We start from the raw sequence: 21,473 nt of genomic DNA on the forward strand, positions 1-21,473 counted from the left end.
TGTATGCGATCAGCGTTATGGCTGATCGCATACATGTGCCGCGGGTCTCTGCTGATTAAAATCGCAAAAGCCCCGCCGGCTAAGGAGCCCGCTGCACGTGCGAGCGAGCGCCAGGTTTAGGGATCGGACCCATGACTTACAGCTACGTCATGGGTCCTTAAAGGGTTAAACTTGAGCTTCTACGTTTCCTGTCCTGGGGAGACGGGGACACCCTCCTGTAAGTTGTTGAGGCTACTGGAAAATCCAATTACCGGTAAGAGTAATTAACCCTTTTACATTTCTCTTCTTTAGGATGAAAATCTGATGGATATTAAGGCTGAGGTTAAAGATAAAGAAGATGAGATGGATTTATGGGGCGATCAGCAGGGTAAGGAGGGGGGCTGTCATGGGTCACCTGGATACTACTCCCATCATCTCATCATCACATGTAATAATCTCTCCTGTCCCTGTGTGTTTCCTACAGATGGATCCAGGAGGAGAAATCCCCCCGAGAGATGTCCCCGTCCTCTGTATTCCCAGGACTGTCCAGAAGAGAAGCTCCCAGAGAACCATCAGGTAGATGGAGCTAAGCCCTATACACATCTATATAGGGGGGTCCTGCAGTCATAGAGGGGTCATAGATTGTGGGGGTCTCCTATGTGGATCTGTTAGATTTCCCACCTGTCTGCTGTATTGTCCTGAATTGTTACAGATGACAAATCAGGGGGAAGATGTGACTGATATTAAAGTGGAGGATGAAGAAGAGCGGATGATGGGCGATCCCCCGTGTAAGAGTGAGGTGGAGGAGGACATTCCAGTCCATGTGACCACAGGTATGGAATCATGAATGGAGGAAGGGAATTGGGAGGTTTCTTCAGGTGTTTTGCCGGACAAAACTTCTTTATAGAGAGACTCTTTACTGCAGCTACACTTCAAATTAAGGTGAAAACTACAATTAAAATGAAGTTTAATATGATATTATTATATAAAACAGTAATAGTATACCCATATATGTACACAAATAGAAAACTTACATCACCGACTGATATAACATCATCGGACAGACACATCGTCTGTGAAGCCCTTTTCAGCAGAAGCAGTCGGTCTTGATGGAGAGCGCCGTTTTCTACGCAAAGTGTCCTTCTGTAGATGGACTTTGACCAGTAGCTGAAAAGTTCCAGCTTTTATATAGTTTAACCAGTGATCTTCACCTCCTAGTGGAATGTCGCCAGCTCCTGCAGCAATAAATCAGAATCCCGAGACACCCCTGGCAGACAATGGCTAAGTCTCTTAAGTCCGTGTTCATTTACAGGTCATAATGATTATTTCTAATAAATGGGACAACACCTTGCAGAAACATTTCATACAGGTCCTCAGTTCATGCACAAACGGTCAGACTTTGTAAGGTGAGGCTTGAGAAAAGTGTTAAAGGAATAGCTCACTCTTATGCAAAGCAGGACCAGGTGCTCTAGGCCAGAAAAGCTGTATCACCCTTACAGATAGGATTAGAAAAATAAATAAATAAATTAAATTACTATAGCGCCGATAAGGGGGGCGCTATAGTAATTTTAAACACTCAGGATTATAACAAAGAGTGCCTAAGACATTTATCCGATGCCGAAACTTATAAGATTTTAAAGGGTGATCCAACTGTCTCTTTTAAAGAAAAATTACTTAAATATAGCACTAAAGGACTAGACTTAGAAATCCTTAGTAAAACGGAATTCAACTTTATTATGGGAACACCTGGTAGGCTACCAGTGCTATATTGCCTACCCAAGGTACATAAAGATGCAGCCTGCCCACCAGGCCGTCCCATAATATCCGGCATCGGATCTTTAACCGCGAATCTGTCCAAACACATAGACTCGTGGTTACAACCAATAGTCAAAAAAACAAAATCATACTTGAAGGATACTACAGAGATTATTGAAATTTTAGAAAAATTGAAGGTAGAAGACAACTGGATCCTAGCAACCTTAGATATCAAATCACTGTACACAGTGATCAATCATAATCAAGGTCTTTGTGCTCTTGAAGCTCAATTAAAGAAAGAAAATCTAAAAGTAGAACAATCAAAATTTATTATAGAAGGTGTCAGACATATATTAGAACATAATTATTTCTTTTTTAAAAATAACTATTATCTCCAGATCACGGGGACCGCCATGGGCACCAGGTTTGCCCCCAGTTATGCTAATTTGTTTTTGGCCCATTGGGAAGAAACGTTCATTGATCCCAATATAGGGGGCAACCTGGTGCTCTGGCGCAGATATATCGATGACGTCATCCTGATCTGGAGAGATAATGAAACTAGTTTATGTTCCTTTATCTCTGAAATGAACAACAATAGCCATAATCTAACGTTTACAGTAAATATGAATCAGTTAGAAACGGAATTCCTTGATTTAAATATAATGAAAAATGAAAATAGATATATATGCCGGACGTTTCAGAAAAAGACAGCCAAAAATGGATACATTTTATATTCAAGTTGCCATTTGCCCCATTGGCTGACGAATGTCCCTGTTGGACAGTTCCGTCGCCTGAAAAGAAATTGCACAGAAGATTCACAATATCAAAAAGAAGCTGAAATATTGAAGGACAAATTCACAGACAAAAGATATCCCACACATGTCCTGGAAACAGCGTTACAGAGGGTAAACGAAATACCAAGAGACACTTTATTTTAAAAAGATCCCAAGAATCCAAATAACTGTACAATAAATAAAATTATAGATAATAAAACGGACTTTAGGATCATATTACCATTTTCCACTCAATATAAAAAAATTGACCGCATTATTAACAAATATTGGCACCTACTGACACAGGATAAAATAATCGGTTCATTTTTACCATCAAGACCAAAAGTTACATACACTCGGGCACAAAATTTGGGCTTAAAAATTGCACCTTCGGTTAAATATAATCCCAAGAAAACCATTCTAACTGGAAATTGGATGAGTCTTAAAGGATTCTACAGATGCGGAAAATGTCAAGGATGCAAAACTACCAAATTTGCAAGAAAAACCACTGACATTAGTTCATCACAAAATACCTTCTCCCTAACGGTAAAAAGCTTTCTCACTTGTAATTCCTCCAGCGTAATCTATCTTATCCAATGTCCGTGTAGAAAACAATACATTGGTAGGACAAAACGATGCCTAAAAACAAGGATAAGTGAACATCTGCGCAATATCAGGAATGGATACATAAAACATTCACTATCCAAACATTTTAAAGAAGTCCATAACAAAGACCCAACAGGTATGTTTTTTATGGCATTACAAAAGATTGATACACACTGGCGGGGAGGGAAGCATATAGATAGAATGTCTAGGGCTGAATCACGTCTGATATTTGACTTTGGGAGTTTCATTCCATTGGGTCTGAACGCCGACTTAGAAATCTTTGGCTTTTTATAGACATGGGTTGTGTGTCCTTTTCTGATGGTGAGCCTCATGTCAGGCTGTCTATCAGCACTGAGTCCCTCCCTCCGGGTTGGACACACACCCCTTTTACCATCTCCTCCTTTTTTCTAATACGTCCGGAAAATAGATTCCTTCTTCTTAATACGTCCGGAAAATAGACTCCTTTTTTTCCAATATGTTCGAAAACTATATTTCTCCTTTCAAATATATCTGAATACTATAGTCTTGCCATTATCGAATGACATCAAGCAATATGTATCAATAATATATGTTTTATTTATTTTTTATATTCATATGTTTTTATCTTTTTCTCTTATACATGTAGTGTGTGTATATATATATATATATAAGATATACACATTTTAATTATCTACATTTTAATGTGCATATATGTTTTTAACCAACCCTCTCGTTCTTATATTTTGCTTGATTATATATTTATATATATATTTATTTTTATAGTTGTTTTGAACTAACCATTGCAGTATTTATTTATTCATTGTATCCATCCAATGTATCCTATTAACAAGTATTCAGTTAGGTTTTAACCAAGTAACGTTTTGAGGTACTGTGTCAATGTTGCACAGAGCAGCACCGATGATAAATGTAACATTGAAATTGAAAATCCAGGCCGCTTTTTGCAAGTACCTATGATGAATGGAACAAAGAACAAGAAACTGGAATCGAGAATCCAAACCACTTTTTATATTTCTCTATGCAGTCTATATAAATTCATTCTAAACTTTGGGAGATCAGCTGCCACTGAGGAAGGGGAAGAGATCCCCGAAACGCGTCTGGCGTAACCAGCTGATATACTCCCATCAGAATTAAGGCCTTCTTCATTTACTCAGATGGAAATATAACCTAAGAATATTTCCTTGTAATAACTGGAGCGCTCCAGTGAATAACTTTATCCAGATTTTTCCGAGCACAGTCTCTGCTATTCGGACTGCCGCACACCAGATCACGCGATATTCTGCTGAAGTCCCGGACTGGAGGTACGTCACGAACCACGTGGGACGCAGTACACATTGCGATACAGACGGCCAAGCCAGTAACACGCAAAAGACCGTACTACTCCAGCGTCTACCATAGCACGCCATAGACCACATTGCTCCGGCGCTTAAGACAATACGTCATATACCGTATCGTTCCAGCACTTACCCCAAACGCGGGATCATCTGCACACGTGAGTGACTGTTTGCTTTTTACTCCAGCGGGTTCAAGGTAAGAATCAATCCAATTCTCTTACCTTGGAACATTACATCCCAGTGACTGCTTTTTATCGCTATCTAGGAGCCGATACATTTGTGCTGAACTTTTTATACAAGTTATACAATCATTGGATCTCATATCTGCATGTGATTGTTTTTTGCACTATATAGCGTGATTGGAAGGACAACTACTCGATTTAAACTATTTTGTTTATTACAAGACACCAACCACATTATATGAACTAACAAAGTTATCAATATATGCTAGTGCTGCTATCCACCAATTTTTAGTATATATATGCTTTTATTATATTGTGTATTTTATTGTGTTATACTATGTCTATGAATTAAACGGTGATCACTTACATTTTACTACACCATTTATTGTATTTATTCCATATCACCACACATACAGAGTGCCAGTCCAATTCAATTTATTTATTTTTGTAAGGTGAGGCTCCAGTAAAGTAGCACTCCGGGCAGTGACCCCTGTGTTATGTGCAGGAGCGGAGGGAGTTGTGACTGCAGATAGAACTTGGTTACCGGCTGCTGCTCTTCTCCTGGACATCCTGCACGCCGCTCATACATTAGGGTCGGAGTTACCTCTCCTACTGCTTGGTTTGTACTGGTGACATTAAGAGCTAACAGAATAATGAGCACTATAGTGCTGTATTGTCTTCCTGGTGTGGTGGACGGGTGTCTGCTCGTCTTCCCCTGGGGCGGACGGGTGTCTGCTCGTCTTCCCCTGGGGCGGACGGGTGTCTGCTCGTCTTCCCCTGGGGCGGACGGGTGTCTGCTCGTCTTCCCCTGGGGCGGACGGGTGTTTGCTCTTGATCAGCCTCTACCTTCACCATTACCTGTACTGCTCAGTGATTCTGGAGCCATTCTGGGTTTCTTCCTAGGAATTTCAGCAAATGTGCGGATCAGACTGTAGGCATGGTGGCAATCTTTGATGGGTCTCTGGTAATTGTGGTATATCCGTGCTTATGCCTGGATCATTCTATAGACATGGTGTCCATTGTTGTTGTGTTTTCTGGTGTTGTAGATTTCCTGTACATGTGAGAGCTTGGCCAGTTCAGATGTTGAGGTGGTGACAATCTTGATAGTCACCAGGGTTGTGGTGGTGTTGGCACAGGAGCCATCATCTGGTACATATATGAGAGCACTGGCATCTTTGGTGGTAATCTGAGTTAGGCTCTGTCAATGTTCTGCATATTTTCTGGAGACAGTGATTTCCTCTGGTGGCCATATGATAGACCAGTATAATCTGTAGACTCTGTGCATGGACTGGAAGTGAGTGCATGCACAGTTTAGGGTGGGCCTTATCCTTGCCGCCATCCTGGTTCTGGGCTCATATTTGCCCAGTTTTGGTGGTTTCTTATTTACCTGCACTGCTATTATTCATCTAGAAATACCTCTTCTGAGTACGAGTCAAAGCACAGTGGTCCAGTCATTATTTATTTATTTTTTACTAAACATCACTTGTTTTTCCGATCTTTTGTGCCCTCCTCCACCAGTAGCAGAGCCCTTCCCTTTTCCATCTGCTTCTTGCTTGGGGGAATATTTAAGCTGAAGTCTTCTACTGGCTGGAGTTGGTAAGCAGGAGCTCATAGCTGTTAGGATGAAGTCCACAGGAGATCTTCTAAGCCCACCTGCAGGAATTGTGATGTGCCACATCCTGATGGATGAATTGGCTTTGTATTAGGCCATGATCCTAACCTGTTTACATTGTCTTAAGGGCCCTTTACACGGGGCGAAAATTGCACAGAATATTGCTAACAAGCGTTCATAGTAACGCTCGTTAGCGATGATTGGGAGGTGTAAATGCACTTCTGATGAACGAGTGGAACACTCATTCATCGGGTAATTCGATCGTTTGCGCATACACCAAAATGATTGTTTACCAGCAGCAGATTGTGCCGTGTAAACACGATCTCCTGCCGGCAGTCAATGAGTTCTTATGGGGAAGAAAATCAATGGAGGGGCAGTAACCTAATAAAACTAAACTTTAAATATTAAGTAAAACCAAATACTCAAGAAGAAAAACCCTACAAACAGATACAGGACCTCAGACCATGCTCTACAATGGTGAAGCAGGGTCACATTGGCTTAGGTCCGTACACCAGAATCCCATAGACTTATTTTGTGTCTGACAAAAAGCCCCTTTTCAAGTAAAAAGGAATGGTCTTACCAGTTTAGGTAGATAATCAACGCTGTTCGCAATGAACGAAATGCCAATAGAAAGGGAGGTTACTTTAATCCTGCAAGCTCAATACCAGTTATCTATACTGGAAAAAATTATTCGGCTGTGAACTTATCAGATAATCAGTCTTGAAAGTGGAGAAGCCTCAGGGAGTAAAAACTGACCCTGTTGCGCCCTACTTGACCTGTTGAACCAGTACCTGGCGCTGCCTCAGTGACGTCAAAGCGTTATGGCGCCCCCGAGGCAAGCGCACTGCTCCTGGTCGGCAAAGTCCAAGTAGAGCTTTACAAAGGCGTCAAGGCATGAGGCCAGAGAAAGCAATAACATGACAGCACTCAAAGACATGGGTGCGTCCATTCAAATCAAGGGGGTGGAGCTGATGGTCAGTAAGGCGGCCAATACATACACCTCCACTGTAGGAAGCCCTGGGGGGGACGGTAAGAAACACCCCCAGTCAAAGACAAAGAGAAGGGACATTAAAGGCAGGGTTAAAAACACACCCGCCAGAGGGGGAACACTCCAGAATACATCCCACTAGCCATAGCAGAGGGGTAACAGTCACACCCCACTGCCCAGAAAAAAAAGTGGGGTAAAGGATAAAGTCTATGAGGGTGTCAAGAATCAGAGAATGCACCCGAACTGTAATTGTTCGTTTAGGCCGTGGGGATTGAAGGTGTTAAGTTTAAAAATCCACCAGCATTCTCTTTGAAGGATGCGTTTATCCCAATTCCCACCCCAGTAGGATTTCTTGACATGTTCGATGCCCAGAAATTTGATAACTGAACTACGGCCACCATGGGCGATCTGTACGTGTCTTGCGATGGGGGTATCCCTGTTGTTCCGTATGTCCCCAATGTGTTCGCCCATGCGCTTGCGTAGTTCCCTGCGGGTCTTACCCACATAACGTTTGCCGCACTCGCAGGTGAGAAGATAAATACACCCGTGGTGCGGCAGTTGATGAAATTACAAATCTGGTAGGCATTACCCGTGGAATCCAGCGTAAAGGATTTTACCTTGTACCAAAAACCTACAGTGGCTGCATTTAAAGCAACCTGTGACTGGTCTGTCTAACCATGTCCCTTGTCTCTCAGGGGGACTATAATGGCTACGTACCAGTTGGTCTCTGAGGTTGGTACCTCTCCTAAACATCACTGAGGGGTGGGGGCTGAGTACCTCGGCCAAGTCTGGGTCCATCAGTAAGGTACCCCAGTTTCTACATAAGATCGCTGCCAAGTCGAAGGTTCCTACAACCCGTATGGTCTTTTGCGGTTCGCTCTCCTGGTCGAGTGTAGTACGTGTTTGTCCCCGGGCCCATTCATAGGCCAGTCTTATCCAGATAGCCCCTTTCCCGAAAGAGTCTTCTCAGTTCATCTGCCTGGCGCTTAAACTCCCCTTGCTCTGAGCAGTTACGTCTCTCTCAGATATTGTTCTATGGGTATCCCCCGTTTAAGTGGGCTGGAGTGACAACTGTCACACCTGAGCAGGGAGTTTGTCGCCGTTGGATTACGATAGATGGAGGTCTGTAGGCCACCGCTACCGTCCCTGGAAATAGAAATGTGCAGGAAGGGCAGATGGTCCCTCACAATTATGGAGGTGAACCTGAGATTAAAGGAATTATGGTTAAGTTCATGGACCAACCTGTTGAAATCACCCTCTGACCCGCTCCACAGGATGAAAACCACATCTATATAGCGGGACCAGAGGGCGATGTATTCTGAGTACCAGCAGGGCGTGTCCCCAAAGACAACCGTCTCCTCCCAACAGCCCAAGAGCAAGTTCACATAGGACGACGCACACAAGCTGCCCATAGCGGTGCCCCTGAGCTGGTGGTATATCCAGCCATCAAACAGGAAAAAATTGCTGGACAGAACAAAGTCCAGCAACTCGAGGACCAAATTATGTGCGGAGTACTGTTGGCCCCTAGCCTTCAGGAAGTGTGCAGTGGCTTTGAGGCCCTTCTCATGGGAAATAGAAAAGTAAAGGGCCTTGACATCTATTGTGGCCAAGAACCAGTATGGTTCTATACATATATTCTCCAATTTAGTCAACAGGTCCCCCGAATCCCTAACATAAGAGGGCAGGGACTATACAAATGGTCGGAGGATATGGTCCACATTAGCGATCACATATTCTGGAGGAGATTGCTGCATGTCTCCTCCGCTAGCGATCAGCAGATTGTCCTTCCCAACAATCTGCTGTAATATCGTCCAGTGTAAAGGGACCTTTACGCTGAAATCTATTACCAACTCCTAAAAACTGATGTGTTAGATTTAATACTGCTCCCAAAAACTCTCTGTAGCACACCCTCAGAAACAGCACTAGTCTGGAGGACCATTGTACAAAAGTACTGTGCGGTGTAGCTGTGAATCCAGCACTGGGGTGGGATAGAAAAGTTGGTCTTCCTTGTTCATCCTCCAGCAGCTCCTCCTCCTCCCATCCCCATAGATATCTGTATGTAGCTTGTAATGTGATCCCTCGATGAGCTAATAGTAGGTCTCCTCTGCCACCAGGATAGTGTCCTTGCCATGATCTTTACTTTTGATCAGCACTGCTAGTTATGGATCAGTGGGTGTGGACCCACTCTGCCAACAAACAGTTTTGACTTGGAGCTAATCCTAATGTCATTATCCTGGCACTCCCCTGGTATTAACCCATTAACCTCTGTACAGGGATTTGGACTTTGCTGCAGGGACACAGGCCAGGCTGATGCCTCATAGGATTGTCCTGGTATATTTGGCAGCTGACCCACTGGGGTCAGGGATTCTGGTGCAGGTACTGGGAGCTCCGGTTATGGAAAACGCATGAAAACCGCAGGTGTAGTCTGAACAGACAGCAAGACTAGAATGCTGTTTTGTTTTTGTTTTAGATCCAGGCAGCACACTTTTAACGTAGATTAGGTCATACACGGGAAAGCTTTCGGTCGGGGTAGTGGTGGGGACATATGCAGGGCAGGCTGGCTACTTGGCAGGACAAGGCAGACATACTGGTTTACTTAAGCCCAAACAGAACTAGAACTGGAAGTGCAGGAACACAGGTAGGAAGGGTACACGACTGAACAACAAAAAGGAACTTATGCAGGATAAACACAGGAGAACTTGAGGAGCACTGGACTTTGACACACCTTTACTGGTCACCAGAGAACCGAAATCTCAGGGTAAATACCCAGGGACCTCAACCAAGGAATGGAAGGGAAGATTTCTTAAGAGTAAGTTTTTTTTTTCTTCAAATTTTGCATAAAGCCAGTTCTGAAGCAGCATTCACATGTCTTTGGGTTGACATGAAGAAGAAACATGAAGGTGACAAAAGAATGTACGCCAATATATACGTACAGAAGGTCTCTGAAAATATCATTGAGCAATCTGTGAAATACGGCTGACACATTACTTAAACCGAAGTGCATCTTTAAATATTCGTAGCAGCCATCTCGAGTACTAAAAAACTGTTTTCCATTTGTCTCCTTGGCGAACCCTGATCAAATTGTAAAAAAAAAAAAAATATATACATATACATTTTGCCTCATGGAGACAATGAAACAATTGAGATTGGAGGCAGCGGATATTTATCCATACGGAGCCATGGCAGCCCCGACTGGCTTCACAATTTTGAAGCATCAATAGAGATCTCTTTCAGAATGCAGTTAACCATTTGCAGATCCAAGGTGATGAAACGCACGGACTCAGAAGTCACCAGCAAGAGTCTTTTGAGATGTCAAACAGGTATGTAATACTGGTCCACCATGTGCTATTGCAGGAAGATACCTGCTGAGCCAGAATCAAGGAGGGCTAACCCGGTGAGCAGAGTACCTCCATAGGGCAAAGATGGCTGTGGCGAGGACTGATCTTCACCTAGGGGCGCCTCTCCAACTGGTCCTGGGCTCTGGAGTTTTCCTGCTTTTGAGGACAGATGCAAAGTGACCACTGCCACCACAGTGCAGGCACAGTCTATTGGTAGGTCTGTGGTTAGAATTTTCATCAGACAGCCTTACTCTGTCCACCTGCATGGGTTCGGGAACAGAAGTTGGTGAAGGAGAAGATAATGGTTTTTAAATTTTGGTGCCAGTTGAAAGGATCTTCTCTTTTGACCCATCTGCTTGGCACATTCCAAGAACTACATGTCTTTCCAGGTGGCCAGAATTATCAGGACATCCAGAGAGGTAGGTTTTCCTTACCAGCCAACTCGCTTTTTTTTTTTGTAATTGTATTTTTATATAAATATTAAAGAAAAATTGTTTCGGATTTTACATGAAACAGAGAGATATGAGCAAGACAAGATGTACAATTCACTTTGCTGGAATAACCTACATAAAGCATCGAAGATCAAAATCAGTCCATGTCTCTGAAATACAAATAAAGGCTAATTGATATCAAGACTTCTTGTTGTGTTCAGTCATTAATAAAAGGATGAATGTCAACAGTATCACAACATAAAGAAGAAGGTCCTAAGAATATATCGATCAAAATATCCTAATGAAATATATATAATCTTTATGGCATCTCAAAAAGACATAACTAATAGTAAATAAATAAAAAGGTGTGGACGTAAGGTGGGGGAGGGTCTATGTCCGCTAAAGGAATCCGCACCGTCGCATTTACAATCATGAAATTCGGCATACAGGTACATCAGGTGTCCGGGAAGGTTTTAGACCGGGTCTCAGGTCTCTAGGACGGTACCGTTCCTGAGATATATTCCCCAAAAATGCATTAGCAAATAGAAGCTTGGTCACATGACACTTATCAGCCAATAGAAGCTCGCAGGCCGTTGGCCTCCACATACAGTTTTACTCCAGGTTTCCATAACAACCCAGCCATTTTTCTTCACTGCTGTAGGAGAGCTTTAAAGGAAATCTGTCACCAGGGTAATTGCTATTGAAGTAAAGCCATGGCCTAATAGCACTTAGTACCTTATTTCCAGATGTGCCTTTGCTCCAGCAATAGTTGTTTTTATCGTCTCAAAATCCAGTTTATTTGGTATGCAAATGAGCCAGTAAGGTGCCCAGAGGAGTATCACTCTTGCAGGAAGGAACCCAGACAACCCCCCTGCCACCCTCAAAAGGCGAAGCTAAAAGCACTCCCCTGATCCGGTTAGGCCGTGCCCCCTCCCACTCCTGAGCCGAAAGGGTTTGAAAAAATGAAGTTAAAAATCAACTTCTGTCAGCTGCAGGGGTGGGAGGGAAGGTGACTTTCTCCCTGCCGCTCACACTTAGACACCACAGTGCTGCTGTCTTAGAGTGAGCTGTTCAAAAGGACACGCCCCCGATCCAGTAAAGGCCACTGTTAAGGGTTGGGCCCATGTGGAGGTCACTGTCAAGGGGGTGGTATGCTGTGAAACTCACTGTTAAAGGGGAAGGCTGCTGTAAACGTCAAAGTTAAGGGGGTGGGCTGCAGTGGAGGTCCAATTTTAATGGATGCGGCACTGTAGGGGGGTCAGTGTTAGGGTGGGGGGCTGTGGAGGTCACTGTTAAGGGATCGGGGTGCTGTAGATGTTACTGTTATATGGTAATAGTGTTGATATCTTTTAACGACCCACAAAAACATTAATTGAAATAGATGAAATATATCCGAGCGAAGCCGGGTCCTTCCGCTAGTTCTATTTAAAGCCTGCCTCATAATTGTCTGGTATTCCAATAAGTGTCCCATGCTTCCCATCTAGTTGGAAATAAATCCACCCTATCCTGTAATAAAGCTGTCATATACTCCATTGTTCTAACCTCTGACACCCTGGTGTAGAGATCAGAGATCTTCTGGGAGTCTTTTAGAAAAACTAGCAATAAGCCAACGGGCCACTGTCCGCACCTGTACTAACAATTTAAGCGAATGTTTAGTTGGAAGGTGTCTGGGTCTGGTGGTACACTGCATCCAAAGAGATCACCTAGGACAGTGCGGATTCTAGACCAGAAGGAGCGAATAAAAGGGTAATCCCAGAAAATATCATGAAGTGTTCCCCAGGATATCCCACATCGCCAGCAAACTCCCGGCACTGCTGGGTTCAGCCTAGTGGAGATCTGGAGTGTGATACCAGTACATTAGTATCTTATACTGGTTCTCCAGAGAGAGAACTGACATTTGAAGACTTTGCCACTCTCCTCCATATGAGACTCCAGGTTGCATCAGGCAGGGTCCTTCCCAAATATTCCTCCCAGCGAACCATATAGGAATGTCTAATGACCCGTTCTGAGACAGGATCTATTAGTAAGGCGTAAATATCGGATATTAGTCCCTTCACGTATGTTCCCTTTCTACAGAGACATTCAAACGAAGATTGTATTTAGCCTGAAGAGCAGAGGAGGATAATAATTCCCTTGAGAACGGGTCAACTATGTCCGCATAGTGAAAGACATTCTGTTGAAACCACGGCCTTGTCACAGACGTGGAGATACTAGCTGGGAGCAGGGGATGGTCTAGGAAAAAAGCCATGGAGGAATGTCGGGGAGGCCAGAGGGGATCTACCGCTGTAGACCCGCCATATAGATCTGGTACAGGCCATGGGACCTAGGAGTTCCTAGGGGAAGTCAGACTATAGTTGTTTGACCATAGCAGGGAATTGGGGTGTATGGGAGCCAACCAGAGCCTATTGATTTGCATCCAAATAGAATAAGGCTGTAAGGAGGCCCATGCCGTCACGCTATGCAACTGGGATGCCCAGTAGTATTTAATTAGATCGGGGAGTCCCAAACCGCCTTGAGATCTGCCAGTCAAAAGTACCGATCTGGGTATCGTGTCATTTTTCGACCCAAATGAATCTAAAGAGCTGTGACTGGATCGACCTGAGGTCTCTTAGAGGAATAGGGATGGGTAGGGTCTCAAACAGGCTCTTCGGAAGAATCGTCATCTTCACCGCTGCAATGCAACCTAAGAAGGATATAGGGGGAGTATTCCATTTGGTGAGAAGATCTCTAAACTCTCTATATATGGGAGGAAAATTACTTTTGTAAAGATCCGTATAATGGGGGGTAAGGTTAATACCCAGATATCACAAACAGTCCGCTTTCCAATTGAAGGGAAAGTTAGCCTGTAGAATACTGAGGGCCACATAGTGAATATTAAAAGGGGGGGGGGGCGTCAGTCTTATGAGAATTGACCTTATACCCCGACAGAATCCTAAACTCTCGCAGTATGGAGTGGAAGTTTAGGAGGGAGGTGTGCGGCCTGGTTAGAGTAAGCATGACATCGTCCGCATACAACGATAATTTGAACGGTTTGTCTCTGACCATGACACCTCAAAGTCTGGGCAAGCATTGATTTTCACCACTAGTGGTTCGATACACAATGCTAACAATAAGGGGGATAGAGGGCACCCCTGTCTTGTTCTATTTTTAATGCATATTGGTTGTGACTCTGCATCTGGTAGTTTAATTGTTGCTGTGGGGGAGGAGTACAAGCCCCTGATGGCCTGAATAAAAGGGCCAGAAAGACCATATGCTTTCAAAGCAGCAAATAGAAACGACCAGAGTAAGCGGTCAAATGCTTTTTCAGTGTCCAGGTTAAGTAGCAAAGCCTCCTCCCCCGACCGACTTATCACATCTAATAAGTCGACGTTCCTTCACGTATTATCGCTTCCCTGCCTGCATGGAACAAAACCAGCTTGGTCTTTATTGATGAACGATGGGAGAAAAACGTTTAATCGAGAAGCTAATATTTTAGTAAAAATCTTAAGGTCAGAATTTAGTAATGCGATAGGTCTATAGTTTTGACATTCCAGAGGGTCTTTTCCAGGTTTCGGGATTAACATAAGATAGGAGGGGGGACATAGAAGTGGGCACTGGATCACCTGAACAGAACCGAATAAAGAGACTTGACATATGGGGCATCAGTTCCGATTTAAAGGTCTTGTAGTACCTATAGGGAAAGCCGTCGGGACCTGGAGACTTGGCCTTAGGTAGATGGTCAATGACCTCATCTATCTCCTCCACAGTAATGGGTCTATTGAGCGCAGTAATATCTTCTGCAGACAGTAGGCAGGTTACACGAGGTCAGGTATGCCTGCAATAAACTCTCTCTGGGCCCTTCACCTGCAGGAAGATCACTTGGTAGATGATAAAGAGCAGTGTAATAAGTAGAGAATCGCGCCGATATCTCCTTGGGTTCATAGACCGTTCAGTCATCTCCTTTGATAGCATATGGACTAGACTGTGGGGGATGGTTTCGGAGCTAATAGGGAACGAGGCTTATTCCCCCAGGCATAATACCGTTGCCGGGTATATGGCATTAGTTTATCAACTTTGCCTTAGGCAATCCTATGTAGTTGGTTCACACGGTGCGCAGTCTGACATTCAGCATAAACCTTTCCCGTCTTCCAAATAAGAGGACTGTTCTCTGTAGTCTAACTTGTTTATTGGTCAACAGGATTGTGAATTGGTAAAACTACAAGAAGACAAATGGCTTGTATAAGGCATTCAAGTCAATGGGTCAGCAAAAGCTGCGGATGCACAACGGAAGCCATCCGTATGTCATCCGCATTTTTTGCGGATACGTTGCCTGGCAACCTGTCTTTAAGACCTTTTGGCAATAAAGTGTAAATAAATAAAAAAAAGTACAAGAAGTTCTTGCCAAGACATTGGTGATTGCTAGCCACCTGTGGCAAAGTTTGGAGTCTGCTTTTGCCATTCTGTGCTTTGTGTCACCAAGATGCCACATTGGAATGTGGAGAAGCTGATCACGTTGGTCCAGGAAAGTCCCGAGTTCTGGAACAGCCGGACCAATGTCTGTCAAGATAGGGTGAGGGAGGAGGTTTCATGGGAGCAAGTGGCCCGTTGCAAGTCCTGCAGATAGCAAAGCTCGTGCTGAGTTCGGTAAGTGCCAGCTATGCCGTTGTAGTGTCCTGCCCCGTGTTGTCAGTAATGATTTTGCTATGACTTCCATGAGGTCATAATCCTGTCCCTTTTATGGTCAGGCTTAATTCTGTAGTGGGCTGTATATGTTTGATTGATTTGTAGTGCAATTTCTACCAGACACTACCATGTTTTAATGGCTGTCCCGACCTTTTTGCTACAGCACACAGTAGTAATGTATACCCGGCATGTGCACTTTTTATTTTGGGACACATGTGGCCCTGTTGTAATTGATCAGCAAATAGGCGTCACAGTCACATATTATAATCTAGTATTTTGAAATGGGCTTGGCAAAATAATCTCCTCCGTCATGTAATTATTGTACATTAGGATACCCACGCCTGCCCTACTGTACCACGTGCTGTTCAATCTGCCGGTTTTTAGCATTTTTTGAATGCAAATTGGTTTTGGTCTAATTTTTGTTTGGTACTTCAGGGCTTCAGACTAAAAGAAATATCAAGGAGCCATTGGCTCCTGACCTGAAAAATGTAGTCGTCAAATTTAAAATGCATATAATTACGGTATAATAAAAACACACACACACGCGTCCTACCTAGGGTTGTCACGATACAAAAATGTTGACTCTATTTCGATACCATAAAAAAGTATTGCGATACTCGATACCACGTGAAAAAAATAAAACGCCCAAAAAGCCGCGTGCATTCCAGATTTTATGGAACGTCTGGACCATAATAGAACAGTCCGATCCTAATTTTTGTCGGTACAAGGTGACAAAAAAATGGCAAATTGCACGATTTTTATATATTTTTCTGTTACGGCATTCACTGCATAGGAGATTTTTTTTTATTTTTTAATAGTTCGCACTTTTTCGGGCGTGGCGATTATGTAATATTTTTTTTTTTTTTTATATTTTATATGTAAAATTTGGCAAGGGGGTGATTTAAACTTAATATTTTGGTGTGTTTTTTTTGTTTTTGTTTTTTTTAAACTTTTTCTTTAATAATTATTTCCCCCCTTATGGGCTAGAACCTGGGATCTTTGATCCCTTGTCCTATTAACCCTGATAGAGCTCTATTATGGTGAATAGGACCTCCCACTGTCCCTGCTGCCCTGTGCTCTGTGCACACAGCAGCAGGGATGTTACCATGGCAGCCAGGGCTTCAGTAGCGTCCTGGCTGCCATGGTAACCGATCGGAGCCCCAGGATTACACTGCTGGGGCTCCGATCGGAACTGCCACTTCCACCAATTATAATAATACTTGGGGGGGTACACTGCGCCACCAATGATTCTACTTTATAATACTGGGGTTGGGTGCATATCCCATTCCCGGCACCCTGCCTCTATGACTGCGCACTGCAATCCGCCGCTATTAACCCCTCAGGTGCGTAACCTGAAGGGTTAATAGCGGCGGATCGCAGCGCGCAGTCATAGAGGCTGAGTGCCGGGTATGGGATATGGCCGGCACCCGAAACGCAGCCTGCGTTTGTATTAAGCATAAACTATATTCATTGGTGGCGCAGTGGCCACAGCCCCTCCCCTCCTCCTCGCTTCAATCAGCCCATTGGTGGCAGCGGCACAGGGGGGAGGGACTGCCTCCTTCTCCCCTGTGCTGTTGAGAAGAAAATGGTGCGCGCTGACAGCAGCGCGTGCCATGTCAGTTCCTCGTGTGTGAGAGGCAGAGCAGCAGAGGGTCTATCCGCAAATGGCGACAAGAAATTTAGCAATTCCAGGTCGCACTGGCGACCATTTTGGTCGCCATCTGGAGCCCTGTACTTGTCGTGTTATTTGTTATAGTTGTTTTTACTATTTTTATTTTAATGTTTGATGTTTTCACAGTGAAGAAGAAAAATACCCGTTGCAACAGCTGCCGGGAACTGAACGAAAAGGGCCGCAGTGGTGATGGAGCTTCCAAAAAAAGGCCGTACTTACATACCCAGCAATTACAGTTTCAATGTCCTGTGATGGATTTGAGGCCGTAAGTATTTTTTATAAATGGAATACTGTATTAAACTGTATCTGTCATTGGCCACGGCAAGAATTATCCAGACATTTCTTATTTGTTTGGTCTGCTATCTACGATGGCGGTGGCCTATCCCAGTTTGTTTCTGGATCATTTGACACAGGATGCACAGTTCGACCCATTTGTGGCCAATTTTTTTTAATTTAGGCTTACCAATTGTTGTAAATCCTTAAAGGGGTTGTCTGGGCTTTGACTATATTGCGGACCTATCCTCAGGATACGTCATCAATATCAGATCGGCGGTGGTACGACACCTGGAACCAACGCCGATTAGCTGTATGAGGAGACGGCGCGTGCAGAGCGCACATGCCGTCTCCCTTCGCTCTTCCTGTGGACCACTACTTTTCTATGCCAAAGACGATAGATATCAGCAGCAGAGCAGGAAGGGAGAAGGGCACGTGCGCTCTGCATCGTCGTGTCCTCATACAGCTGATCGGCAGGGGTGTCGGACCACCGCCGATCTGATATTTATGACCTATCCTGAGGATAGGTCAGCAATATAGTCCAAGGCCTGACAACCCCTTTTAAGGATTTTTGTCCCATAATTGTGCTGTGACATTTTTGGAGGTTCTTTTCAAAAGGTGTTTTTATACAGTAGAAGTGGTCATGTGATTGATGTGTGTAAAATTTATAGTTAACACATTTTTGGTCTTTTACATATTTGCTCCCAAACCAGCTAATTAAATGGCCTTGTGTAGGCTGATCGATATAGGTTGTCCGGGAATGATGTGAGTTGTAGTTTAACCACATCTGGAGGGCCGCTGGTTGAGCAGGCCAGATAAAGACGGACAGAAAATATCAGCACTTGGTTAGCTCCTGGAATGTGTATACATGTTTTTGTCCTGGACAGCTCCAAACACCCAGCAATCTTCAAAATGTTTTTGGCTATTTGAACTCTGTAATGTGTCCTCAATTTTTTAGGCAAAACTTTAACATTTTGAAACCTTATGTCATCTATGCAGGCTCACCTTATATAGTAGACATACAGCAGTATGTTTGCCATAATGTTTATGTAAATGTGTAATGTAATAAAAATAAAAAAATGTTTTATATGTTTTCATCTCCTTTTTCTATACAGTACTGTGAACAGTCTGGATGACCCGGAGGAGTCAGATTTGGGAGGTGGTGATACTCCGGCTGTTTTCTCTTTTGCCACAAGTCCAGCACCAACCCCGGCTGAGGACCAAGCCAACCCGGCCAGGGAAACTGGCGTCATTTCAGAGGGGAGCCCTGAAGCATCCCAACAGCCTAAGCCCAGGCGCAGGAGGGTTGTCCGTCAGTCTTCCTCTGGGCAAGATACTCGGGAATCGATTGATTCCCGAGTAATTGAGTTTCTAGCCCAGAGGAGGACTGAGGGAGAAGAAGAAACTTTATTGATGGGCCTGGCGCCATTACTCAGGCAGGTACCAAGAGAAAGGCATAATCGTTGTATTGCTTCGATAATAATGGTTTTAGAGATGTTTGCCTCCAATTACCAGGGAGACATACTCTCTCATATCAATAATCTCCGTTGTCAAATATTGATGATCCCACCTCAACAGTACGGCACCAGCTACCTGCAACATCCACACCAACCTCAAGGGCCACCTTCCCCCCCTCCAACCCCCCCTTGACCAGTCCAGTAATCTGCCTAGTTATTGAACAGGGGCCCCAGATCCTGGCCATGTCCACCCAGGAACCTCATATGCCCCTGGCTCGTTTACTTGAGACCTTTTGGACCTGTAAGTTTGTTATATTATTGTTTTTATTTTATTATTTATCTGTTGTTAATGTATACAGGTATTTTGCCCGTGTTTTTGATTTTGGGGAGGGGGGGGGGGCGCTATGGTTTAAGTAAATTGTAAAAAATAAAATAAATCAATTGCCTTCTGTTCTTGTTTGTGACGCAAATTCCATTAACAGTACTTCACATTTCAACAGAACATAGACGCACAATACTTCAAGAAATATCACTTTATGCTCATAATTGGTTACGTATTTATTTTTAAATGATGTATTAGAAGGTTTTTGGGATCATTTAGTAAAAAGACTAATGATGTTTCTAAAAATCTACTTTTTGGTAAAACATCATTATTAATTATATTGACCCACGTCAAGGGTCCTCATTCTCTTGCGAGTCCCTTCACTACCACATCAATTCAATAATTTATCTGAAAAAAAATAAATAAATAACAAGCACAGAAGAAATCAAACACTGCCATGGCAAGGACCCCTCTGGGCTAAAAAAAAAGTAGTCTGCATAGAGTTCCCGAACTGTAATACCTGCAGTCCCAGCTCATCTATGCAGGGTCCTATCCAAACCCAAACCTGATGACGTAAGAAATTCTTCCATGTCAACAGAAGAGGAAGCCTCGTGAATCCATTGGAAGTTGTGTAGAACAACACAAGCTTGAATCACCAGGGTAGCATTCTCCGGATCCATCTGTATGGATGACAAAAACACCCTCCACTTGCTAGAGAGTATTCCGAAAGCACACTCAACATACCGACGGGCACGAATCAACCGGTAGTTGAAAATACGCCTCCTGACATCCAAATTATGCTTTGGGAAGGGCCGCATAACATGGTGAGTCAATGCAAACCTTTCAGCCGCCACGATCACAAATGGAGCCGGCGGACCTGCATATCCAGGCAGTCTTCTGGACTGGGGCAGGGCAAGCTGGTTGGCACAAAGCCGCTCACCCATTCTAGAAGCACTAAAGATGCGAGCATCTGCAGTGCTTCCATAGGCCCTGATATCAGCCATTATAAACCGGTAGTTACTGTCAGCAACAGCAATGAGCACTACCGAAAAATATTGCTTATAATTGAAGAATCGGGACCCTGAGTGAGGAGGCTTCTTCACACGAATGTGCTTGCCATCCATTGCCCCAATGCAGTTGGGAAACTGCGCCGATAGATTGAACCCCAATCGTCCGTCTTGGGCTGTGGCATCACCGTCCCTCGGAATCTATGCCAAATGACATGGCAAGTGTGACGCACAATCCGAGAAATCGTTGAGGTTCCCAAAAGAAACTCAAAATGCAGGGCTGCAAAACAGTTCCCAATTGCCAGGAATCTGTGTGTGTGTGTGTGTGTGTATATATATATAGGCATATCATTAACTTTTCAACAAAAAAGGGAACATCATGAACATGCTTCCTATAATGGTTGTTAGGAGACATGTGGTAAACAGTCTATGTCCATTTTAAATCCAATCAATTTATCTTCCAAATTTGGGTGTATGCTCCCAACACTAGCAACAATGGGGTGTGGGCACTTCTCCTACATGCTATATTACGCCTACTGTGTTGACGCCGTTTCCATGCAGAATGTATGGGCAACGTAGGATGATCTAAACACTGCATGATGATGATGTTGGCAAAGGGTTACGCGGCCAACCGTACGCGCATCTTATTCGCTACACCGGCTGCTGACAGGGAATATACCTGTACATAAACTCTAGTAGATTAGAGGGCAGGCATGGGTTAAGTGATCAATGACCAGCCAAGGCCACACAAGTGTCAGGGATTAGGATAATCATATGGCCTATGAGGAATAAACACATGGCACTCTGTAATTGGCTAGCAGGTGTTTAAGTGGTGATCTCCCTGGTTGGTCAGTGCCCACTGTTGTTTTGACAACCTGGGTGTATGTTGCTGTTCACATTCTTCCAGACTACATGTGCATGACCTCAGACTTCCTCAATCCATCTCTAGAGAATACCTGTGGGAAACTTCTATGCGGAACAGTTTGTTTCATGTTGGACCTCAGATTGGACCCTGGAAATGTCTCGTCCCTAGGTACTACGTTACACAGACTATTTCTGTGCATATGAACTTTTGGCCTGGTCTG

General features: G+C 43.9%; 1 protein-coding gene across 1 annotated transcript in view; it reads left to right on the forward strand.

The window, feature by feature from the left end:
* Positions 1–19,449, forward strand: part of LOC122933882 — a 44,734-nt gene extending 25,285 nt beyond the window's left edge. The window contains exons 2-4 of the mRNA XM_044288981.1: positions 464–555; positions 17,456–17,594; positions 18,718–19,449. Coding sequence (XP_044144916.1) covers positions 464–555; positions 17,456–17,594; positions 18,718–19,252 — 766 coding nt within the window. The 3' untranslated portion in view covers positions 19,253–19,449. The remainder of the gene's footprint in view (positions 1–463; positions 556–17,455; positions 17,595–18,717) is intronic.
* The last annotated feature ends 2,024 nt before the right edge of the window (positions 19,450–21,473 follow it).

This window comes from Bufo gargarizans, chromosome 4 (assembly GCF_014858855.1).
Source record: "Bufo gargarizans isolate SCDJY-AF-19 chromosome 4, ASM1485885v1, whole genome shotgun sequence".
NCBI classification, from domain to species: Eukaryota; Metazoa; Chordata; class Amphibia; order Anura; family Bufonidae; genus Bufo; species Bufo gargarizans.